At 49.0% G+C, this 25,822-nt stretch overlaps 1 protein-coding gene across 1 annotated transcript in view; it reads left to right on the top strand.

The window, feature by feature from the left end:
• Positions 1-1,764: 1,764 nt before the first annotated feature.
• The window catches only part of SMS (spermine synthase), a 50,105-nt gene continuing 26,047 nt past the window's right edge, over positions 1,765-25,822 (top strand). Inside the window, exons 1-2 of the mRNA XM_080831331.1 lie at positions 1,765-2,177; positions 22,976-23,096. Of these exons, the coding sequence (XP_080687457.1) occupies positions 2,129-2,177; positions 22,976-23,096 (170 nt within the window). The 5' untranslated portion in view covers positions 1,765-2,128. The remainder of the gene's footprint in view (positions 2,178-22,975; positions 23,097-25,822) is intronic.

The raw sequence follows: 25,822 nt of genomic DNA on the forward strand, positions 1-25,822 counted from the left end.
CTAGGAGGCTGTTTGGAGAGCGCAGGCTGTAGTTGGGTAAATTTCTCCTGCTTCTCTGCTGCAGGATAGGCTGCTGAATTATCTGGTGTGACAAAAGCTGCACAGGACACACTGGTCAACAGTAACACAAGCAATTCCCACAAACAAAATGATTATTCATCCTGTAACAGGCCTTGAAGCCAGGGGCCTGGATTATAAAACCTAGACAATGAGAACACATTCCAGAGTCCAAACAGGTACCCACAGCCCAGCTGGAGATGCTTAAAGAGGCCTGAAGACCTTGGTTCTGTCCATGACTTACCTTTAGCAATTCTGCCAGGATTCTGTCATTGGTAAGTAATGCCCGACACTGCAAACATCTTTAAAATAACTCCCCAAAGCACCTCAACAGTGTGGGCTCCATTTCGAGGCCTATTTATCCCTGAAGTTGTGCTGACGTCATGAACCGCTTGTGTTAAACTCCACATTTTTTTTTTTATGGCAATCTGATTAGCTAATGAGAAAGCATCTTAAGGAAGTTCACCTCTGCCTATTTTCCACCTTGCAGAAGTAAGGGGAGGCACCTTCACTGGCCACTGCTGCTCGCACTTAAAGACACAAGCTGCTAAGCCGGCCGGGCTACATATTTTGCAGGCTCAGTGCAAAAGGAAAGCCCGGGGTCCCTTGTTCAAAATTGTTAAGAATTTCAAGAAAGAGCGGAGAAACCAAGTTCAGGGCCTGTCTGAGCTCGAGGTGCTGTGCCAATGCACAGGTTACATGCCCTAGAGGCCTGCCCTGCGACTGCGTGACAGTGACAAGAGGTACACTTGAGACCTTTGGAGTCTTGCTGTCCATGCAGCATGATTAGGGACAACTGTGTCCCCCCGACAGGACTTCAGAGGAGTGGCGAGTACTGGAGAATGTCCAAGGACGAGAGCAGGAGCTGCAATCTAAGGTAGCTAGACCCACACCTGAGATAACAGAATAGCTCTAGAAACTGAGACCCTGGGATCCCAGAAAGGAACATACACAGAGCGAGTGTGAAAAGGGAGATCCAGTTCTTAACGGGATGGGCTGTATTGTTCAGTTCTTGTAGAAAGGTGAAAGATTCCGGAAAACAGCCACTAGGGACTGGTCTTGGGAGAGGTGAGTTCAATACCTAGGTTCTTTATTCTTTCACGAGGGTACAGAAGTTCACGCAGTTAAAGTTTGGCCATTAACAGTGATTCCTGTGGAGCTTCCGGACGCTGAGAGACGTACGAAGACTGCTGGGATGATGGAACCATTTGCTTAGTGCTACTGTCAGTGGAATAAAGGAGGGCTTTAGGGCGCGCTGATGTTCTCTCCTTTGCCACATCGTGTTGAATACCAGCCATAAGCCCAAAGTCAAAGAGAAGCCCACAGGGGAAAGGTTCACCACCTCGAACAGGGGCATCAGTAATGGGGGAGCAACTCTGGAATCTGTAATTTCCCAAATCAGCATTAACAGCCTTATCCTCTGACTTGCTTCTCCACCATTCCCATTTTTCATGCAAACGTAGGTAAGTAAAACCAAGAGGTTTTCATTTGGTCCCTAAATACAAGCCGACCCTTGCTAATAATAATGGAAACAATTCTAATGGGTTTAACTGTAGCATTTGAAGAGTTAAGGAAAAGGCAGTACTTTTAGCCTACAGGGTGGATCCTAGCATTTGATTTTCTTGACTTAGCCAGGAAATAAGAGGGGCCCCGGCTTGGGGGATGGTCTGGGGATGTGTAAGGGGTGGGCCCCCCGGAAGTCGTGCTGCGCTGTTCAAACCTAAGGTGACCTAACGGATGGCGGGAGTGCCCGCCGGATCATCGGGCGCGGGAGCGGCCATTGGTGACGCACGCCGGGGAGCACGGCGCCCACGTTTCCACCATTACATTACCGAGGCCCCACACCCTGCGCTCTAAGTTCGGGGCTGCGGGCTTCCTCGCTTCCTCCCTCCCGGAGGCGGGCCCGACCCCGCCCCCGCGCCCCGGATCGCTCCCGGCGGTCCCTCCCACCTCCTACCCTCGGCCTCCCTGGCGCGGCTCACTCCCCGCCGGCCGCAGCCCGACACGCCGTGCGGCCCCCCAGTCTCCCGCGGCCGCCTCCCCCAGGCATGGCACAGGGCCTCGCCTCACTATGGCAGCAGCACGGCACAGCACGCTCGACTTCAAGCTCGGCGCCAAAGGTGAGGGCGCGCGGCGGCCACCTGCCCGGCCGCCCGCGCCGCCCGCCGGGCTGGGGCCAGCGGGGACCGGGCGGGGCGCGCGCCGCGGGCCGAACAATGCGGTCGGCCCGCGCGGCCCCGGCGGCTCTCCGGCTGCGGCGCCGAGCGCGCTGCGGGGCCGCGTGCACCGGCGGCCAGGGCGGAGGCCGCGCTCCAGCTCCAGCCGATGTCGGTCCCCACCGCAGCGCGGGGCCTGGAGGGGCCGCTTCCCCCCACAGCCCTGCTCCCGCGGCGCCGCCCTTCGAGGCCTGGGTCGCCCACCCGCGTCCCGTGCGGGCGTGGCCGCGCCTGCAAGGGTCCCCTTGGCGCCGCGCGGCCCGGGAGGAACACCCTCACGTCTGCGGGCCCCCACTTAGGGCGGAGGTGCAGGGGCGGGGGGCGTGCGCCGCGCGGGGCCGCCCGCGTGACCTTTTCCTGTACTCGGAGGCGGGTAAATTCCCTCCACCCTGGGGCGGGGGCTCCCCTCGTGGGAGCCCGGGCTGGGGCAGGACCGCGCCGCGCTTGCAGAATTCTTAGCCGACTGCGTAGGAGACGGGTCCCGCGGAAAGGGACGGGGGACGGGAAAGAAAACGATGATTATGGAAGGGGGGGGGTGAGGTCTGGGCGCGGGAACTATAACTCCCCGAGTCTTGGAGGCTCAGAACACAGCCGGCCAGAACAGAGGGCTGGAAAGTGGCAGCTGTGTGCAGGAATTACGAAGGGGAAGGGTATTTTTGCATGCTTTTCTCCGGGTGTTTTAACGTGGCGGGGGGAGGGGTAGGACTGGCAGTCCTTTTTTCTGCTGGCTTTTAAACCTGTAAGGACTGCAGACTTGAATCTGCGCTTCCCGTACATCCCACATGAAGCATCTCATCCATATCTTGCCTTTTCACCGTTTTCCTCGAATTGGATGGAGCAACCTTTTCTGTTCCCACTTAAAACCGTGGCTTTTTCACTTTTTCACTTTCTTTTCTCCTTTCTTGAAGTTCTGAAAACTCACTTTGCATTTTCTCCCCCAAGCTTAAAGGCTATCCGAAGGCAGATTTAATTTAAACAAACAAAAAACTTTGGGGATTTGAAGCAAGACCTAGGTTTTGCATCTTGTCTTTCTTGATTGGCTCTGCATGGGACTTTGGCCTTACCTCTCAAGCTTTCCGAGTATTATTCTCCCGGTGGTTTAAAAAAAAAGAAAAAAAGGACAGTGCACACTTCATAGGGCTTGATTTTAAGGGAGTTGCCCTAAAATACTACAAGGGGCTTAAGTAATGGCAGTGTATTCGGTGGTTGGGAAGTGACTTTGAGAAAACAAAGCATTTTTTAGTTCCCACACTTCTTAGTTGAGGATAGAGAGAAGGGAGATGACTGGGAGAGTCAAGAGATAAAATGGTGTTTGGGGCGTGCAGCTAGTGTTGGGTGTGAGATGGCTCAGGTTTTGTTGAGTAATTAACCCTGCCAACTTTAGGGATTAGTACTTAGTGAAGGTTCTTGCATACTGAATTTAGAGGTGAGGAAGATGAGGCTTGAAGTGGTTCTGGGTCACCCAGCTGCGTCTAGGAAGTGTCCTTGGTGGAAGCATGTGTGAACATTGATCTGTTCTTATTGAACATGGGTTTCTAGGCTCTGAGGAGGGTAATCTCAGGATGAGGCTGGAAGCTTCTGGCACTTCTTTCAGTCTGTGCCGGTGCCTGAAGCCTTAAACGGCTTTCTGCTTAATTCAAGTGTGGTATGTTGAAATGATGGCTCACAATGGGCTTCTGTGTTCCGTTGTAAAAGTGCGGGGGAACCTTCACTTTATGAAGAAAAAGTGAGAGAACTTTATTTTTTTTTTAAATTTTTAAGAAAGATTTGTTTATTTGAGAAAGCGCACACAAGCGCCGAGGGAGAGGGAGAAGCGGGCTTCCCGCTGAGCAAGGAGCCCAGCACTGGGCTCTGTCCCAGGACCTCAGGATCATGGTCTGAGCTGAAGGTAGCCACTTAACAGACTGAGCCACCCAGGTGCCCCTAATTTTTTTAATTAAATAATCTCTGTGCTCAGCGCAGGGCTTGAACTCACGACTTGGAGATCAAGGGTCACATGGCTCTCCAGACTGAGCCTGCCAGGTGCCCCAAGCAAGAGAACTTGGGGCTAACAGTGGCTAGAGAGGGAGAGAACCATAGATGCACAGTTTAGAGGGGAGCAGGAGAAATTGGCAGGTTCTAAGCTGGCAAGGTGTAGACATCTAAATAATTTAATTGGGCAAGGAGAAAATAAAACATTTCCAGCCAATTATCCTTAATTTTCAGCCTGTTAATTTTTTAAAAACATTTTTAATGATTTTATTTATTTATTTGAGAGAGTGAGCAAGAGATCGTGAGCAGAGGGGAGGGGTAGAGGGAGAAGCAGACTCCTCGCAGAGCAGGGGCAGGGGGCTCACTGTTCGTCTGGATCCCAGAACACCCCTCCCCCAACCTCATCATGACCTAAGCTCAAGGCAGACACTTAACTGACTGAGCCACCCAGGTGCTCCTTTCAGCCTGTTAATCTTTTTTTTTTTTTTTTTTAAGTTTTTTTTGCGTTTTTAAAAAAATATTTATTTATTTGACAGAGATCACAGGTAGGCAGAGAGGCAGGCAGAGAGAGAGGAGGAAGCAGGCTCCCCGCTGAGCAGAGAGCCCAGTGTGGGGCTCGATCCCAGGACCCTGAGATCATGACCTGAGCTGAAGGCAGAGGCTTTAACCCACTGAGCCACCTAGGCGCCCCTCAGCCTGTTAATCTTAAAAGATGAAAAAATTTTGGGGCGCCTGGGTGGCTCGGTGGGTTAGGCCGCTGCCTTCGGCTCGGGTCATGATCTCGGGATCCTGGGATCGAGTCCCGCGTCGGGCTCTCTGCTCAGCGGGGAGCCTGCGTCCCTCTCTCTCTGCCTGCCTCTCTGCCTGCTTGTGATCTCTGTCAAATAAATAAATAAAATCTTTAAAAAAAAAAGATGAAAAAAATTTTGATGGCCGAGCTGAAGACCGTTCTAAGAAGAAACAATACCTAGGAGGGGGATGAGTGGGATGTGTGTATACATTCATCTTTGTCCTTGAGTCCCTACGAAAGTGTTTTGGGAGTAAGAGAACTCTGATTCTTTTTATGTATGATTTTTTAAAAGATTTACTTATTTATTTGACAGACAGAGATCACAAGTAGGCAGAGAGGCAGGCAGAGAGAGAGTGGGGGAAGCAGGCTCCCCACCATGCAGAGAGCCCAATGCGGGGCTCGATCCCAGGATCCTGGGATCATGACCTGAGCAGAAGGCAGAGGCTTTACCCCACTGAGCCACCCAGGTGCCCTTATGTATAATTTTTTTATAAAAAAGATTTTATTTATTAGCGAGAGCACGAGCTGGGCAGGGTTAGAAGCAGAGGGAGAGAGAGAAGCAAGCTCCCCGCTGAGCAGGGGCCCGAGGTGGGACTCCATCCCAGGACCCTGAGATCACGACCTGAGCTGAAGGTAGATGCTTAACCCATTGAGCCACCCAGGCGCCCTGAGAACTCTGGTTCTGTGTTTCCCCACAACTTTGTTTGGGGAAGACCTATCACCCTTGCTGTTGATAGCTGTCTACACTTGGAAAATAAGGGAATCTGGCTAGACTGGCATCTTATAAGTTCTAATTTTCAGTTAGGGGCACTTCGTGAGAAATCTACCACCTGTGTGTGAGGTCTCCAAAAACATTTATTTTAATTGATAATAATGAGTCAAAAGGCATTAGTGTTGGCATGTTAAGTACTGGATGTGACTCAAGGGTGAGTCAAATGCCTGTGGAGCCTGGATTCATGTTCTTTTTCCCATTTGTCAGGAATCCTTCCTAATGCTCCAGTTCCATGATGTGATTTTAATGGAATTAAACTCGAACCACTTAGTTATGTTATTATGTTGCGATTCCATATAACTTAGTTACCAGTGCAAGCCCGCTAGTACCCAGCAGCCACTGGGCCACTAAGGGCAATCAGGTTGATCCTGGTGGTGCCTGTTTAGTGTTGGGGCTGATGACCTAATTCAGGAAATTTTAATTTTTGCTAAAAAACAAAACCTCATCCTTGGTCATCTTGTAAGTGAAGGATTGGATTCTGAGGACTCTTGAACCCAGAAAACAGTTTGTGATTTCTCAGCCGAGGCTAACAAGAATACACATGGTCCATGTTTGTATGGTTTGAGTTTCTCTGGGTTGGCGGAGGACACATAACTTGTTCCCGGTCATATAAGCTGGGCAGCAAGTGGGCTAGGGTGTCCAGTGGAGAGTGTGGTACTCAAAGCCTCTGCTGGCCCTGTTAGAGCAGTCTCTGGCCAGTCAGCCCTCAAAAGGTCTAGCAGTCCTCTCCGTGTCTCACTTCTTCCCCTGGGCTGGGAGTATCTTCGAAGGCCGACCTCCAGTGTCTGCATCCTGGACACAGTTCTGGTCCATCATAGATATTTGATAAGTGCTGGTTAAAATGGACCTGATATTATGGTCAAGATGGAAAGCTAGTTCCAGTCTCCTAGGGGAAAACGAGGCACACACATTCACTGGTCTTGAATGAGGAAACCTGCCTGATCCTGTTAATTTCAGGTTGTAGACCACCGATCTACAGTGGATGTAGGGAAACAGTGACTTGTGTTGCTCCAATTCAGAAAGTAGTTTTATAACAAAGATCTTGTTCAACAAATTAACAGAAGGCTGCTTGGGAATTGGGCTTAACCAGAAAGGTTTAGGATAGGGGTTCTTACTTTGTACTTTTGACCCTTATCAAGGAAGACTGTGGAGCCTCAGAGTAAGAATTTTGCTTTTTTTTTTTTTTTCTTTTTTGGAGTGGAGTTGGGAGAGGAAGAGCGGGAGAGAATTTTAAGCAGGCTCCATGCCCCGCGCGTGAGTGGGAAGGGGGGCTCCATCTCACAATTCTGAGAACATGACTTGAGCCAAAATCACGCCGATGCTTAACAGACTGAGCCACCCAGGTGCCCGTCAGAGTAAGAATTTTAAATGCATAAAGTAACACAGTTACTTTAAAATACAATTTGCAAGATAAAAGAAAATCCCAAATATGTAGCAGAGTAACATGTGCTTCTTCAGTAGCACATGAAATAACATGATCTAGCATCAGGCCTAATAACTTTCATAACTTTGAAGTAGAACTGAGAAAATCATATTTCAGCGATGGTGTAAGAAAAAGCTGTGATTTTATTGGTGACGATAGCCACCATAGTCGATGTGTGCTTTTACAAGCATAACTGAAGAAAATGTTAAGTTTCAGCTCGTGAAGATAAGTATGTGTATTTTTTCCCCATCTGAGTTCACAGACGTCCCCCCCCCGCCCCGCATTTTATCCTCTGGCCCCTGGGGAGTCCATGGACCCCTGGTTCAGACCCCCTACCTGGAGAGGGAAGGGAGAGTGCGGATTCTGTGTATTGTTTCTTTTAGGCAGAGTAGGTTTCCACTCAAGGCCAGAGCTGTAAGCTAATGTCCCTGGTTCCTCTTCAAGACAGACATCTCTTTGAAAACATAAAAGCCGGTATTTATTAGTTGCCTCCTGAGCTGGGCATTGCCCTAAGCGCATTACACGTTATTTTACGTAATCCTCACAACAACCCTGTGGTAGGTCCTGTTATCCCCATTTTAAAGATGAATAAATAGGCCCATTGAAGCTTTTCACCTTATAAACGGGGTAGCTGGGATTCAAAGCTTTGTCTGATTCCAAGGCCTTTGTTAATTCCAGGACTGCAGAAGCGTCTTAGTTTAAGGCACGCATTCTCAATCACTCTGTCTCCCTCCCTCTTCCTGGGGACACTTGGTAGTATCTGGTGACAGTTTTGGTTATCATAAGTGGGGAGATGCTACTATCATTTTGTAGGTCAGGGGTGCTTGTTCAGCCCCTCCATTGCGCAGAACAGGCCCCCCACAGTGCTGACAGCCGAAGATGTCGGTAGTGCTGGCACAGAGAACCCCCGTGTAAGTTCTAGCAAAGCCGATGCTGCCATGCAGATGACAGATCATCAGCAGAATTTCCCTGGTTCTTTTTGGAAGTCTCCATTATGCGTGAATCAGTAGTCCTATTACAGGGACGGTGGGCCTTACCTTCCTCCAAGGTTAGCCCTGGGCTCCGTTAGGAGCAGAGGGCTTGGCCAGCAAGCAGTTTCTGCACTGCTGAGCCTGTGGCCTCTGGCGACCCTCTCTCCCTGATTTCCTGAGCCTTCCTCCCATCCTCAGAGCTCCCACTCTTTCTGTGTTGTTTGTTGAGCTGTTTTCTGGTAGAAGCATATCGTCTTTGTGTGATTCATAGCTATAAGGACAAAACCTAAAAAATCCAGTTTTGATTGCATCTTGTGTTTAAGAGGAGAAAAAGCTTTCCCCTTTGTCTCGGCATTATCATCCCTTGTCCCGACACTTTACCATTGTGATAACAACACCCCGCCCCACATACCCGCTTTAACAATATAGCCTTAAAGGGGGGGGCAGATGCTTGGGAAGGGGAAATGCTTGCTTGGGTCCTTTTCTAGATTGACTGAATCACGATCTGGGCTGGGGTAGTTTCTGGAATTTGCATTTTTAACCAGCTTCCTCCCAGTAATTCTGATGCTAATTAAGTATGAGAATCAGTATAATAGGATCCTCATTAAAAACCCAAAACCCTCTGTTTCTTGTGCACGTGGGACATCCTCTTACCTCCAGCACCAGGCAGCCAGTCCTTAAGGCCGGCAGGACTGCGTCTGCTATGCTCTCAGATTCCGTGTTCACCTTTTTTCGTGGCTACGCTTCTTGGCCACAGTCTCCCAGTGTGTCTCCATTTTGGGGAAGGGCCCAATCACCACAAACTCAACAGATTCCTGTCCCTTTTCCCATTAAAAAGCCTCTCCTGTGTGTTCTCATTACCACGTGGCTCAAGTCGAAACTCATTGTCAGCCCTTCCTGGGGCCATTTCTGCCCAGCTGTCCCTCCCCCTGCGCTGGTTGGAGTCTCACACTGCCTGTGCTTCCAAGTAGCTGGGAGGCACCCAGACTCAGAATTTAACAGCTCCGGGGCAGGCATTTTTCGTCCTTTAGGTATTCTCTCGAACTTGAATGCTATTGGCAAATGTTTGTTTTATGGACTGTTTGGGGGAGGTCTCAATGGAATCTCCCTTCATTTTGCTTTGTTGTTGTTTTTAACGCTCTTGGCCCCCAACTCTGCAAAAGATTCTTAATTGCTCTAATCAAGCTGTATTTGACTCCAGACTGAGTAATTGCACATTTCTGGGAATTAGTTTTGTGAGCTTGCCATTAAAAAATTGTATAAACCATAATGAATCTTTCTGGAGTGTAGTTCCAAAGTTTTACACCCGTTTCTTTAAACCTGTGGAAGTGGCGTAGCGTAAGGTGAGTTTGTGCTTGATCTCAAGAAGCCTCATCTAGTTATTTGGTCCTTCTCTGTCGTTATTTTAAGTGCTGTGGAAGGGATAACAGCTGTTTAAGAAATTGACTCCATCATCCAGACATGAGGAACGATCTCTACCCCAGCTAATGAGGGAAGTGCATTTTCAAGTAACCCGAAGCCCTGCATGTGACATTTTTTTCAGGATTGCATTTTCCAGCTGCATAACCAGCTAGTAGACACTTTACTGAGTGTGTGTTGGGGTGGGGGGCGGCGGGGGGAGGTGCTTTTAAGTTGGCGAAGATTAAAAAGACAAGTTAGAAAATGCATGTATCATGTGCAGCAACAGTTCAGTATTTTGAACAGACAGCAAACCAGAAGGTCTTAGGAACAGAAACCCATATACCCTTTAAAAACAAAATCTTATGATTAGGAAACATAGGAAAGAAAAACATACAAGTGGCAACAGAGGTAGACACAAAGGTGTCCAACCTAACAAGGAGAGAAGCAAATAAAAATAGAATGGTCTTTAACTTCCAGGATTGGAAACTGAAAAAAATACTAGTAGTTGACACATAATGGAAGGTTTTGCAGTGGAGAGTTACCAGTTTCCAAATCTTGTTTGCATCTTAATTGTGTCACCAATCGGGCTGCATCTGAATGGCCGCTGGGGCCTTTGTTACCCTGTTGGGAGAGACAACTGAGGTGAGGTTCCCGGGGGCCTCCTCGGGGCTCCCAGCCTGGGAAAGTTAGAGCTCTTGGTCTCAGGCTTGATACGCGGCTAGGATTTGGAATGTGGGGCTTTGTAATTTGAGGTACTAATCCCTGGCAGGTGAAGATCGTTAGAAAGTTCCCGGGCTGTGTGGTTGGGCATCTGGTGAAAAGCGTGTTCAGAAAAGCTGTTGGTGAGTTGGGTTTCTGGAGCGCCGCACAGGGCGGGTGCCTTCCCCAGTGCCTGTAACCCAGGCCTGCTGCCGTGTGCTGCCGCGCCGGCCACCATCTCCTGGGCGTTCACTTCCAGGCCCAGTTCTGCTGAGGAGTCGGGAGACCCCCTCAGTTGCATCTTTAAAGCAAGTGTGTAAACCACTGCGTGGATGCTTTTTGAAACCCTTACAACTAGGCACTTATCCAGACCCCAGGAAAAGCAACTCTGGGACCCTAAGTTGTGGTGGGCCTGGATTTCATTAAATGGCTACTGTCATCTGTGTTCCAGAAGGAGCCACTGAGCTAGTGGCCGTGCTTGGGATCCGATGGGTTTATGTGCTAAGCAGCAAACCCAGAAGGAGCTGCTGAGAACCGGTAGCATCTTCTAGATAACCCTCTGGGTAGTTTCACATGTGCCTTAATTTCTCCCTCTGTGTGAAGGCTCTAATGATACGGAATCCCACACACTGTGTTGTTGGGTGGGATGTCCAATAAAATGTTTGGAAGAGTGTCAAATGATACATAAAACACTGAACACTAATTGCGAGACTTAGGGCTAAGTACTTTGAGATTGTGCCAGTGGATAAAGATGCTCGGTTATAAAGAGGGGTGGATTTAACTTCCTGAAACATAAGGAAAGTTCTGCTGGCAGAAGAAGAGGTGGAAAAAAAAAGCATTGGCACGCAGTTTGAAGGTTGGTCTTACTTTATTTAAAGGTGCTCTTAAAGTCGAAGAATTTTTTTTTAAAGATTTTATTTATTTATTTATTTGGCAGAGAGATGGAGAGCACAGATGGGCAGAGGGGGAGGGAGAAGCAGGCTCTCCACTGAGCAGGGAGCCCAAGGTGGGGATTGATCCCAGGACCCTGGGATCTCGACCTGAGTCAAGGCAGCTTAACCAACTGAGCCACCCAGGCGCCCTGTTGCTGAAATCTTATTTGTTAAGAATTGCAAAAGGATTTTTCTGTTTATATATTCAAGAGGGATACTGGTCTGTAGGTTTCTCTTTGGGGACTCTTGTCTTTTTCTGGTTTTGGTATTAGGACAGTGGTTTCATAAAATGAATATGGCATTCCTTTTCTGTTTTCTGCAAGAGATTTTGTATAGAATTGGTATTATTTTTCTTTAAATATTTGGTAGAACTCCCCAGTGAAACCCCTCTTGTGTGCAGGGTTTCTGTTTTGGGAGTTTTTAAATTACAGATTAAATTTCTATGATAGTTACGGGCTATTTAGATTACTTCATATAAGTGAGTTGTGATAGTTTGTGTTTTTTGAGGAATTGGCCCATTTCCTTTTAAGTTGCTAAATTTGAATGTACAGTTGTTTGTAGGATTCGTTTATTATCCTTTTGCTATCTACAGCGGGTCCCGGTTATATAGGTTATTAGCTGTTATTCCCTCCAACCACTCCCCTCCCCGCATTTAATAAATTGCTAACTTGAATGGAGAAAGTATTCCTCAGATTATTCTAGTCCCAAATGCTAAGACTGTGACTTCTGGAAATTCAGGTTGTAGAATTACAGCATAGTGTCCCTATACCTGTTGGTTATGAATTTAGAGCTGGAAAAGACCTTCGACCAGGGGTCAGCAAACTTGGGCACTTGGGGCACATCGAGTTCTTCTGGCCTCCTTTTTTTTTTTTTTTTTAAAGATTTATTTATTTATTTATTTCACAGACAGAGATCACAAGTCAGACAGAGATCACAAGTAGGCAGAGAGGCAGGCAGAGAGAGAGAGGAGGAAGCAGGCTCCCTGCTGAGCGGAGAGCCCGATGCGGGGCTCGATCCCAGGACCCTGAGATCATGACCTGAGCCGAAGGCAGAGGCTTTAACCCACTGAGCCACCCAGGCGCCCCTGGCCTCCTTTTGTATGGCCTCCGGGTGGCTGCCAGAGCCCTGATTAGGCCTGCCAAATCCTAAAATCTTTACTGTGTGGCCCTTTAAGGAACAAGTTTGTCCACCCATGCCTTCAGACCATTTAAGTCCAGAGCCATCTGGAAAAATACTCAAGTACAGATTCCCAGGCCCTCACATGGCCTTTTTCTCATCTGGAATCCATCATAGTATACACTCCTTCCTCTGTATGGGGAGTTTTGACTGGTGTCCTTTGACTTTGATCTCAGCGGCACTTAACTTCTCCAGTACTTCCCGGGCGGGCGCAGAGTAATCTCCTTGGAGAGGTGCATTCTGAAGGGCGGGCGCAGTCCTGAATGTTGACGTCACTGAGTCTGCCTTGGCCAAAACCGGGAGAAGTGAAGGTGCCGGGGCTCACCTCAGGGATGGCTCTGACAAAAATGTGCTTTTTGATGCCACGAAGTCCAAACTGCTCTATCTCTAGAAATACTATTTCATGGTTGATTTGCAACCTGGCATGGAAGGTTGGGCACAAACCCCAGGATTGTTTGCAGAAACACAAATGGGCAATAGATCTGACCCCGTGAGGCGTCCTGCCCACCTCAAGCAGTGGGAAGAGAGCAGGGTGTCCCTGATACTGGTTAAGGGCTTCTGCACAAAGTGGTGATCCCACAGTTTCTACTTTGGGAAAGAAACCTTCCTGGTTTCTTTTTTTCTGGGTTTTCTTCTGCGTGGAGCTGAAGGAAACCATTGCTGCCTGACCTTGGGCCGGCCTGTGACCTGTTCTCATCCCGCTGCTTTGTGGGATGAAGGGGAGGTGGCCCTTGGCAGCTGGGATGCTTTTCACTCCTCACAGTGGACTGGGGATGGCTGTTGTGAACTAAAGCTGTAAGGGCTGGTTATTTTTCCTGGTCCAGGTGCCTCCCGTCGTCTTGTCCTGTCCTCTGACCTCAGACCCTACCAGTCCCCCTCACCACCTTGCTCATCCCTTTTTTGCTGCTGCTGGGTCTGCTTTCACCTCATTTCTTGGGCTGCCTCCCACTGGATTGAGTTCAGCACCCAGAGAGGGCTTTTTGTGGTGCTGGCCTCTTCAGTGTCCTCCGCCTTGGTGGTTTTCTGCTCTCTTCCACAGCTCCAGCCCGAGTTTACTACTTCCTCTTCTGGAGACACGGATCTTGAACCCGTGGAGTCCAGGCACACCTTATGTTGCTCAGATGACGCCTTCTGGGAGAGCTCAGGTGGCCAGATGTCCAGCATCTCATGGCTGCGATTCGTTTTTCTCCCCAGGTGAAAGCCAGGCTTTTGCATTATCTCCCCTTTCTGTGCCTTTCTTTATCACTCTTGGTTGGCCTCCCACACGGACTGGGTCGGCATGCGAGCACTGGATAGTTCGAGCTACGTGAGCACTCCGTGGACGTGCCTCGCTCCCGGTGCTGACTGAGGCTTGGGGGTTGTGGCTGCTTGGAAGACTCCTGGTCTTGGAGGGGGGCGGTGGTTTACCGGGAAGAAGAGGGTACGGTACTGCATTACTGTTTGGGTTCTGGACTGAAGAGGGGTTAAGATTGTGTCTCATAAATTTTATTCTTATGAGCCCTTGTTTAATGTCGCAAGGAGATTGGCTCTTGGAGAGACTGAGGTGGTTATATCAGAGGGAGGCTCTTGGCCCTTTCCAGCAGGTGTTGGGGTAACGGGAAATGCCTTTCTAACTGTTCTCTTGCAGTGGGAAAGGGCAGGCAGGGCCGTGAAATAATGAGCCGAACATTTACAGTATGCCTGGGGTACTGTGATGTGAGATTTAAGAAACAGTCCCTGTGGCTGGCACAGTAAGCAGTCCCACGTGGTTTTCTTTAATGCACACTTGCATGTATTTCTGTGTTGTGTTGTATGGCTGTCAATCCAATGTCAGTAGGTCTTTTTCTTTCTTTCTGTAGCTAATTTTTCCTGATTTGGTTGCTCTCTATGAACACCAGAAACTGCCCTGGGGATGCCTGCGTGGCCCAAGCGTGCGACTCTTGATTTCAGCTTGAGTCTGATTTCTCAGGGTTGTGAGATCGAGCCCTGTATCTGGCTCTGCACTCAGCTGGAGTCTGCTTGGAGTTCTTGGTGCCTCTGTCTCTGCCCTCTCCTCACTGTCACACACAACTGCGCTCGCTCGCTCTCTTCTCTCAAAAGAAAAAAGAGAAACTTTTCTGAAAACAAGCCCTCCAAATTGTCTTTTGTCCCTTTCTATGTTTTGGGGCCCCACCTCACTGCTCTGATTTTTAAATTTAGAAGAATATTTTGGTGAACTGTGTAAGGGACATAAAGCATTAGATTTAGGCCTACAACATAACGATTTGATATTTGTATATCTTGTGAAATGATCACCACGGGAAGTCTAGTTCAGATCCGTCGCCACACATAGTTAAATAATTTTTTTCCTTGTGATGAGAACTTTTAAGATCCAGTCTCAGGGCAACTTTCAAATATATGCTACACAGTTATTAACAGTAGTGGCCACACTGTGCATTGCCACTGTGATCACAGTGAGGTGCTGGGACTGGCTGCAGGCGTGCGTTCGTGGCGTGAAAGCCACGGCCTGTGCCCGGGACAGTGCCTGCACCCAGCAGCTGCTCAGACACTTGTTATTCCGTGACAGTTGTGGGTGTGTGTGTGGGGACAGAGGAAACCTCCCCTCCCAGACCCTTTAATCTGGTGCCTAGGGCATGGCTTATGGTTGGTTGAAGGGGAACAACCCAGTTCTGGAACCTTCCGTCGCCTTGATTCCCTCACAGTAACTGAGAATCTAAAAGTGCTGCCTTTATGTTTAGATATTTGAGGACAGATTTCTTGAGATGACTCCAATGACACATCGTTCCTCCAATTTAAAGTATACAGCTAAATAATGTTCAGTACGTTCAGAGTTGGGCTACCATCACCACGATTTTATTTATTTATATATTTACTTATTTATTTTTTAAGATTTTATTTATTTATTTGACAGAGAGAGATCACAGGTAGGCAGAGAGACAGGCAGAGAGGGGGGAGAAGCAGGCTTCCCGCTGAGCAGAGAGCCCGATGCAGGCCTTGATCCCAGGACCCTGAGATCATGACCTGAGCCGAAGGCAGAGGCTTAACCCACTGAGCCACCCAGGTGCCCCTCATCACCACGATTTTAGAACATTTTCATCACCCCAGAAAGAAATGTATACCCTTTAGCCACCAGCCCCATTCCTCCTAGCCTCCTGTTCCTCCCAGTCCCTGGCATACACTAATTTGCTTTCTATGTCTAGGGGTTTGCCTTTTCTGCCTGTGTCCTGTAAATGGAATGCTACGATGCGTGACCCGTTGTGACTGGCTTCTTTCACTTTAGCATTCTGCCCTGCGTGTCGTAGCACACAGCAATACCGCGTTCCTTCTCTGGCTGAGTAAGTCGTCCATGGTATGGCTAGACCCTAGTTTGTTTACCCGTTTACAGCTTGATGGACAATTTGGATTTCCACCTTTTGATTTCTGTGAAACCTGCTGCTCTGAACATCCCTGTCGTCTTGGGTGTTGTTCGATGAGATTAATCATCTTGCAGCTGTTGTGAAAGGAACTGGACGTGGGAATTGAAGCCGAAGCTTTGGAAGTGAGAGAGCGCAAGGAGCCACCTGCTTGACCTTCACTTTAATCTCTGGGAATTTATTGAGCTTCTGAAAGTCTTGAGAAGTCTCCCGACACACAGACCCTTTGTTAAAATTAAAAAAGATAAAGATTTCTTTAAACATAATTTTAAGTGTTACGCTCTTTTTAATTGTGACATCGGAAGGCTTTCTCTGTGTATCACTTGATTTCGGTAATCTGGACTCGCTGCCTGTCAGCACTGCCGTGTTTAATCACACCTAGCGCATCCCAGGTGAGTTCAGAAGATGTTCTCACACCTTTAGGCACTTGTGAGCCCCCACGTGGGTGAGAGGGAGTCCATGAAGGGTGCTGTGCTGTTTTGTTTTTCTGCCAATGGTGCTGGTAACTCTGGAATAGATTTTTTTTTTAAACTTGCTATACTTTACATTGAGGACATTTTGTGTACAGTCCTGAGTTTTGACCCATGCGTACAGTCACGTAACCAAGACCACTGTCAAGATTAGTACATCTGAGTGGATGCTTAAAGCAGATACTGGAATAGCTTCAAGCTGTGTTGGAGTCCAGTTGCCCTTTCTTCCTCTTTAGGTTTCAGAGCCTGTCAAGGTAACCTGAAAGCTGGTTTATGTGTGAGGGGAAACCGTGCAACCCCAAACCTGGCTCCTCTTCTCCAACACCAGAGTTTCTCGGGTTGGGTTGGGGGAGAGAATCCCTGCGGTGATGCTTCCCCAGCTCTCAGAAAGGATGGGGGGGGGGGCGCCTGGGTGGCTCAGTGGGTTAAAGCCTCTGCCTTCAGCTCAGGTCGCGGTCCCAGGGTCCTGGGATCGAGCCCCGCGTCGGGCTCTCTGCTCCACAGGGAGCCTGCTTCCTCCTCTCTCTCTGCCTGCCTCTCTGCCTACTTGTGATCTCTGTCAAATAAATAAATAAAATATTTAAAAACAAAAAAAAAAGGAGGAGGGGGGCATGGGCGGGGCCCCTGATCCGGATGGGAGGGGGACGCAGAAGGCTGGCTTAGAGCATGGAGGAGAGAGAGTTAAGGGCACCAGGCTCTGGAGGTACCAGGGTTGGTGGAGAGGGGCGAGCAGGAGGGAGGCTGGGCATTGGGCTCCTCCACTTGGGCACGGGTGATGATGGGACTCATCAACCCCTTGGGGATGGACTAGCTTCAGCTATCGCGGTGGGGAGAACTAGGAAGCATAGTTAACAGGGGGCGGGGGATTGATGGGCAGGGGTCCTCGTAATTCCAGATACGCTGGACAAGGATAGAAATTGGTCTCCTCATTTCACGAACCAGATGCTGCTAGAATGTGAGCGACTCCCGGGTTCCAGCCCTCTGACTTTGCAGAGGAGGCCAGGGCCCTCTGGCCAGGCTGATGGTCCTGCACGAGGGCGGCTGCCACACACTGGGTCCCAAGTTTTCTTTGCTCAAGTGTTCCAGGTTGAAAAGGACTTCAAGTTGCAAGGTGCAGTTCGCGGGTTTTTCCCCAGATGTATGAGAATTGCTTATTCCCTCAGGGCAGCCGCTGCTGAAATTCACCTTGTTCAGGAGGTCACAGGATCTTAGCCTTTACTTAAAATGGAAGAAAGAAGTGAGAATGGGTCTAACTGAAGTATGTTTCCCCCCCTCTTTGCCAGGGTGCGGGTGTCTTAGGTGTTTATTCAGCACAAATTCCTCAGCTTCCTGGGCTGGTCAGCCTGGGTGAGTGCAGCTGCTCTACTGAACTTGCACTTGGGGTTGCCGGCTCCGCGCCGGTTACATGGCAGCCGCACCAGACCATGAGGGATGGAGGGAAGGAACACGGTGCTGGGTTCCCTGCAGGAACCCTGCAAAGTGGTGCCCCCGTCTTGAGGGTTGAGGAAGTGTGATGCGTGTGGCGGGGGTGGGGGGGCCGGCTGGGTGCCTGGCCAGTGAGTTTGGAGCGACAGAGAGGCTGTGGTGGGGGATTTGTACGAGAACCTTCAAGGGGAGCATCGTGGGGGATTTTAGGTGACAAGGGTATTAATTAACACCTAGGGGAGGGATGGAGAAGTCCGAGCTCCATTTCAGACTTGACTGGGTGGAACAGTGTGCTGAGCAGTGAGGCAGGAGGCTGGGGCTTCAGCCATCTAGATGGAGCTCACGGTCAGAGCCCGAGCTCTCCAAGAGCAGCCTGTAAATGGATCTCTGGGAGAAAACGAGGCAGCGAGATGAAACGTGGGCCTTCATTCCCTACCTCTCCCCTCCCACCATTCCACTTTTCATCCTCTCTTCCTTTCTTTTGGTAGTGGTGTATTTAATTTGGACTAGACCTCCAAGTTGGTTCTTTTTAAGTTATTGTTGAATAAACACAGAGTGGGCGGTAGTCTAGAAACAGAGACATTGAGTTGTCTAGTGGACAAAGGACACATTTTGCCCTGGGACGGGTCACTGTGTTGCTTAGCACTTTGGAAGGCTGAGTCATGTAAGAGTTGCACATCATTCTTGCCTGGCCAGAGTTTTCTAAGAACTTCTGCCAAACGTTTTATTAGCCTCGTTTAGATTACCATGGGTACTTGAAAGCCCTGTGATTATCTCTCTTTAGCATTTGAATTTACTCTCAGATTTTCTGGTTTGTAGCTGCTTCTGACATTGCAGTCTCGTGTTCCCACATTTGAGCATGCTCTGACCCCAGCCTTATTTTCACTCCTATGGAGCATCTGGTAGTTTTCAAGGGATTTCCCACCACGCTTCTGCCCAACCCCACCCTCCGGGCAGTGGGGGTGTGGGGTCTTTTTTTCTCTCTTTAAACAGAGCGGGGATACTACCCACAGGTAATGTGTATGACTGGGATTGTCAAAGGCACATGAGGGACAGGACAGTCCTTCACACCACATGTCGTCAACCCCAGTTGAGGAACCCCGATACAGTGAAGTACATTGTGTTTGGTCATATTACATGTTTCTTACTAGACAGACATGAAGGTTGAAATTGGATAACTGCAAAGCATTTTCTGGGGCATGTCCTAGGCTATTGGCTAATAAGAGGCTACCTGTTAGTAAGGAGTTCAGGCTTTTTTCAGACCTTTTTCAACATTTTTTATAACCTTTTGGTGACTCGACTAATGAGTTTGGAAATAGTGGGGATTTCTTGTTCTTTCTTGTATCTGGTGGTTTTGCCCAGTGGTTCTCAACCGTGGCTGTACATTGGAATTTCCCAGGGAGCTCTGAAAAATACTGATGCCTGGTTCTCACCCACAGGTTTTTATTTAATTGGTCTAGGATGTGACATACCACTTTTAAAAACTCCCCAGGTAATTATAATGCACTGTTAGGATTGAAAACCACTGGTTTAGATATTCTAGAAACTCTACAAAGATACAGCAATATGGTTGATTAATTTAGCCAACTAAAATAAATTTTCATTTACCCACAAAACATTTATTGAGCCCCTGAGATCGATGACCAAGCAAGGGGCACCTGGGTGGCTCAGTGGGTTAAAGCCTCTCCCTTTGGCTCAGGTCATGATCCCAGGGTCCTGGGATCGAGCCCGGCATTGGGCTCTCTGCTCAGCAGGGAGCCTGCTTTCCCCTCTCTCTCTGCCTGCCTGTATGCCTGCTTGTGATCTCTGTCAAATAAATAAAATCTTAAAAAAAATGACCAAGCAAGCCTCATTGTTAACCTAGTGGAGCTCATGTCCTTGGCTTTGTTTTCATTTTCAAAACTTGGTTCTGGAAAAGAGTTGCTGGGCAGTTCCAATTCTGGAGCCCCTTTCTGGAATCTTCTCCAAGGGCTGGGAACAATGAGTGCAGAAAGGCACATCAGTGTATCCCCCGCAGGGCCGGCACATTGAGTGCCCACAAGGGACCAGGCAGAGGTGACAGCCGGAAATAACATTCAGACCTGGCAGATTTCTTTGGACTGAGGGGCAAGCCCATAGTATAGAAATACGTAACGCTCTCCACTGGGTTTCTGTCATAATATGTTTTTCTTCCGTTTGAAACCTGGTTGGAGGGCCTCCACGAGCCCCCTCAGTGCCTTTCCACTAATTGTGCCTGCTAGAAAAAGGGGGCGGCTGCCATGCTGCGTTTGGCGGGCAGTCAAGGGTTTTAGGTGTATTAGACAAAGACACCCCTTTCCCTGGCCCGGGAGAGAGTTTGCTCCAGCTCAGCCGTGGGGCCGAGGTCCGCCTTCCCTGTGCAGGGTGGCCCTGTCTGGAGGGTCCCCCTCACCAGCATAGGGGATTTGTGTTCTGTTCCGTAATGTGCCAACAGAACCCGGTCTTGTGGCCATTTACCAGGAGTGATGACTTGTTTTATACACTTTCAAAACAGAAAACGTGCGTTCTAGCCAAGGAGGGGTTGAATAATGACATAGTGGCTTTCTTGTTCAGGGCAAGTAGTTCCGGGCTCAGTGGGACTCGGACATGCTGGGCACGTTGTCTTTACCGCCCTGTGGCTCAGTCACTTCCTCGTAGCTTGTCCCCAGCAGGCTTCAGTGGCAGATGGACTGAACGAGGTTCCTTTTTTTTTTTTTAAGATTTTATTTATTTATTTGACAGAGAAAGATCACAAGCAGGCAGCCAGGCAGGCAGATAGAGAGAGGGGGAAGCAGGCTCCCTGCTGAGCAGAGAGCCTGATGCGGGGCTGGATCCCAGGACCCTGGGACCATGACCTGAGCTAAAGGCAGAGGCTTAACCCACTGAGCCACCCAGGCGCCCCACGAGGTCCCTTCTTTTTATGAAGTTTGAAGTCGGAAATTTTTAGGGGGTGGATGTCGGTCTTAAAACCGCGTATCATTCAGAGGATAGAATTCAAGCTTCCCCCTTTTAATTTCCTGAAACCACTTTCAGAATCGTGAAGCCAGCTCTTTCTCAGCGAGTTTCCCAAAGACACAGTTTTGCTGGAACTGAGTGACACTAATGAGGCGTGAGGTCGGTGCTTGTGTTGTGATGAGGGCGAGGTGTGCGCTCGCCCCAGGAGCATTTCCCTGGTGAGGGGCCTTTTCCTGGGTGCAGCCGCAGTTCAGCTGGCGGAGGGCTTGGCCACCCTGACATTCTCTGGCTCTGCCCGGGTCCCCTGCTCTCTCTCACTGTGGCCTCCTGGGTGCTGCCTTCTCAGAGGAGGAGATGCCTTCCTGGTGGGTGAACCCCAGCTGGTATTGTTGTGCGAAGTTTGAAGACCCTTTGCTTTCTTACTTCATCTCACACGGTGGCTGGTACCATACAGGCCCCTGTTGTGACCCACTTGTGTCTCCCTGCTGCTGTGTGGGAGCTTGGAGCTGCACACTCAACTAGTTGTGTTTTAAATGTCGTCCATGGCTTTTGGTTGTGCTGTCCTAATAGCTCTGTGTTCGGTTTGACTCAAAGGATTAGAAAGTGATGCCTTCACTGCCATTTTTGCTACGCTGTTTGCCATCATTTGTTAAGTGAAATTGAAAGTACTGATTTTGGTGGGTGTATCCGTCTGCCAGAGCTCTGGCACCAGTGCTGTGATCACGTGGCTTACAGGAACAGACACATCTTCTCCCTGTTCTGGAGGCCAGAAGTTCAAAACCATTATTGGCAGGGCCATGGTCCTCCTAAAGGCTCTAGGGGAGAGTTCTTCCGTGCATCTTCCGGCTGCAGGTGGCTCCTGGTGTTCTGGCCTGTGGCTGTTAGCAGGAGCACCTGCTGCTCTTTATCTGTGTGTCTCGTCTTCTGTCAGGAGGGCACTTGTCCTTGGATTTAGGTCCCACCAGCATAATCTGGGATGATCTCACCTCTGGATCTATAATTACATCTGCAAAACCCTTTTTCCAAATCAGGTCACACTTCCAGGTTCTGGGGATCAGGATGTGGACATACCTTTTGGGGGCCACCATTCCACCCACTACAGTGTGGGTAGGTGGAATCTTTTTTTTTTTTTTTTTAAGATTTTAATTATTTGAGAGAGAACAACAGCAGGGAGAGGAACAGAGGGAAAGGGAGAAGCCGACGCCCCGCTGAGCTGGGACCCTGATGCAGGGCTGGATTGGATCCTGGGACCCTGGGATCATGACCTGAGCCAAAGGCAGAAGCTTAACCCACTGAGCCACTCAGGTGCCCTGAAGTCTGGTTTTTAAGTGGCAGCTAACTTCGGAGTTTTTTGAAAAGTCTGTGCTTGCTAGACTAAGACACGTTTCCTGTCCAATTTGGCCTCTGAACGCAGTTTGTGGTCTTCATTCTTACCGTGCTCTGGAAGGTCTTGGGAGGATCGTTCCAGACGTCGCTGGAGATAGATTCTAAGTAGGGTGAAAAAATTCCTTAACGTCTAGTCCAAGCATTGGCACTCCTTAGTTTATGGAAAGAATTCTAGTGTGAGTTTTCTGATGAAACCACACTGTGGTCAGCTGTGAATCTTTTTGTTTTTTTCTTTTGCCTTGGTTCGGGTCACAGATACACTCTTTGTACATACTGTCCATTTTGACACTTTGCAGCCTACACTTTTTTTTTTCTGTCATGTGGAAAAAGCACCAGCCCGTGGAGGCCTGGTGGGACGGTACAGAGTAATCCCTTTTGTCTCCTCTCTGTTCTCGGGCAGTGAGTGCTTAGCAGATCGAACTACAGGAGGACAAATTGCATCTTGCCTTTCCTCGTAGGCGTCATAATTTTAAATGTCCTTGAAGATTCTGGCATCATGTGAACCTGCAGAGATTAATGCAATTTCTGTAACCTTGACTGAAGTCCTGCCCGGGGATACTGAGCTTCCCTTGGGGCGTGGGTGGGGAGGGAGAGGGGAAGATGGCCCACTGGCCACGAATGGGGTCACAGTGCGGGTCACAGTGCATGGCTAAACATTGTGTTGTGTCATCTCTGGTTGGCTGAAAACCTGTCTGCATCCTTGGCACAATACCTTTGTGCTTGGTGTTTTTGTGTCTCTCTTGGGTAACCTGGTAATCCGCGAAGCCTCTCCTCATGGGGTTGAGAACCTTCATAGCTCATGACGACGGGCCCAAGTGACCCCCCCGGCAACTCTGTGTTCAGGTTTTCTTACCAAGTTCGGTCATCAAACTGCACCTCACTGACTTTCCTTTGGAATGTGTTTTATCCTGACCACCTTGCCTTCTCTCCCTCTTTCTCCAGCTGATGGCGAGACCATTCTGAAAGGCCTCCAGTCTATTTTCCAGGAGCAAGGGATGACGGAGTCGGTGCACAACTGGCAAGACCATGGTTATCTAGCGACCTATATCAACAAAAACGGCAGGTGAGGGGCCTTAGTATCTGAGCACTTCAGCTGGGGAGGCGTGGGGGTGGGGGGGGGCGGTGGGTGGGGGGCGTGATGGGGTGGGGCCTGACGGATGGACTGACGACAAAGGGGGAGGGGTAGCGTCCAAAGGGGGAGGGGTAGCATCCGGGTATGTATTTCACGCGAGGGGGGCTAGAATTCAGTGCTTCATAGCCCTCCCCGCACAGTAGAATCCCCCGGGAGTGCTTTCACAAGACATTACCCCAGTCACTCTCCCAGAGATTGAGGTCACTGGGCATCAGGATTTTTCCAAAGTCCCACCCCCCTCAACCAGGTGATCCTGCTGTGTGGCCAGGACCCAGAACCCCTGGGCAGCAGAAGCAGTGTGAACTGCAGGCCACGATTCAGAGGTGGTTAAACCCGATTCCTGGGCCCCAGTCCAAGAGTTTTTTGATGGAGCCGCTCTGGGGCAGCACCGGAAGTCCGATTTTCAGCAAGCTGATGCTGCTGGTCTGTGGTCGCTTGACCACGCGGTGAATAGCCCTGGTAGAAGTTGTTAGTGATTAATGCAGACCATTATCAAATGCGGAATGGGAGGGGGGACAGGAAGCTGAGGGGATCCAAAATTTCAGACTGTTTTTTCTTTTCCTTAAGACCTTTATAGACTATCCAGACTTTACCTAATCAATATGTACATGAGAGCCGATATTTTGTGGGAATAGGAAAGGAAACCTAAATTAAGAACTGACCGATAACAGAAGACCCCAGAGTGTTGAGCTCTTTGTGCTATCCTAAGTCTAGATTTGTATTTTATCTAGACTGTTTTAGTATGCAGAACTAGTAAGATTCTTCGTAATTTGCACTATTAATTTTAAAATGTGAACTCCTGGGTATTTTGAATGGCTTTAATTCCATTTCCCCCAATGGGTACAAAGTACTAGAATTCCATATGGTTTCATTAATGTCCCACATTCTCTCCCTTGTTTCTCTCTTAAAAGGAAAAATAACCACTCACACAACCTCAGAGGCCCAGAAGGCAATGCTGGGAGATGAGGGAAACTTGAACTTCTGAGTATCCCCTTTTGTTATTCTCTTTCTAAGTCAACATGCTCCACCCCAAGGGATAATTGGTCTTCCCTCTCTTCCCCAGCTCCTCTCTCACCCGGCCCAGATTTGTATTTGTAACTATGTAGCAAATGTCCACACATGTGTTTAACAGATACTTCACATGTATCTAAAATCATTTCTTCTCAAGGGTGATCCCAAAGCAACACCACTGCCAAGCTCTCCTGCCCTCCCTCCTCCGTGTCCTGGCCCAGTTAATAGCACGTTTCTTGCAAGTGGAGATTTGAAGCTGTCCTTGATCCCTTCCAGCTCCTGCAGGCTTCCATTCAGCCCCTCTCCGTCCTGGATGTGGTCCATCCTTTGGGGACCACAGCAAATCGAACCATGTCACATTGCCACCCCGCCACCCCTGTTGGCCCTTTGAAGCCTAATTCTCTTAGAATCTCCTGCCTTTGCAGCCAGGCCCTGCCTACTTCTCTCCCTCACTTCTTAAATCTTCTACCATAGACACCATTTCCAGTTGTCTGGAGACCTGGAATTCTTCCCGGAAGGGAATTTTGAATGACAAGAGCTGTTTAGAAATTGCTTCTGAAAGCAGAAAAAATGAAAATTAACATGCTTAGTTTAAAAACGTATTTTCAACATTGGTCTCCCTCTTCTCTCACTTGCTCTGCTGGGACCCATCCCTATGGTGCCTGTCCTGAAACTTCACTGCTCCCACCCCTGTCTGGGCGACCAGGCACCAGCTCAGGAGGACCATACTCAGCTTCTGGCCTGACTTCTGGTTAACAGCCTCTTTTTGATGGTATGGTCCTGGTCCGCAGGCTGGTTTTAATTCCTTGAGCTTTTTGTACTTGCTCGTAACTTCAGCATTGTCTGTGCTCCTATGTTCCTGCCGTTCATTGGCAGAGGACTGCACTAGAAGCACCCGGTGGTTAAGGGTGATGTTTCTCTACCCTTAACTCCTCTCCAGCCCCTCTCCTTTGTGCTGTGGTGGTGGAGGGGTAAGGAATGATAGGCTCATTCAGGTGTACATTGTTTGTGGTTTCCTGGACCTGAACTTGATTTGGGGGCCCTTTAAATGCTGAAGGTGAAATTAACTAGTAGCGTTTAGTTTTTAACCCAGGCGCGCTGCCTATAGAATTCTTCTAATTTAGTACTTTTCAAATGTTTCTTTAACCACAACTTAAACTAAATTTTATTTTATTCCTATTTATTTATTTATTTATTTTTTTAAAGGCATGGGTTTTTTTTTGTTGTTTTTTTTTTGTTTTTTTAAAGATTTTATTTATTTGACAGGCAGAGATTACAAGTAGGCAGAGAGAGAGAGGAGGAAGCAGGCTCCCTGCCGAGCAGAGAGCCCGATGCGGGGCTCGATCCCAGGACCCTGGGATCATGACCTGAGCCGAAGGCAGAGGCTTTAACCCACTGAGCCACCCAGGCGCCCAATTCCCATTTATTTTTTAAGATTTTATTTGACAGAGAGAAAGCACAAGTGGGGGAAGGAGCAGCGACAGAGGCTGAGGGAGAAGCAGACTCCTTCTTGAGCAGGGAGCCTGATGTGGGGCTTGATCTCAGAACCCTGAGATCAATGACCTGAGCTGAAGGCAGACCTATAACCGATTGAGTCACCCAGGCACCCCAAGAAGTATTTTTATATCATAACCCTGTACATAGTC

The sequence above is a fragment of the Martes martes genome, assembly GCF_963455335.1.
Source record: "Martes martes genome assembly, chromosome: X".
Classification (NCBI taxonomy): Eukaryota; Metazoa; Chordata; class Mammalia; order Carnivora; family Mustelidae; genus Martes; species Martes martes.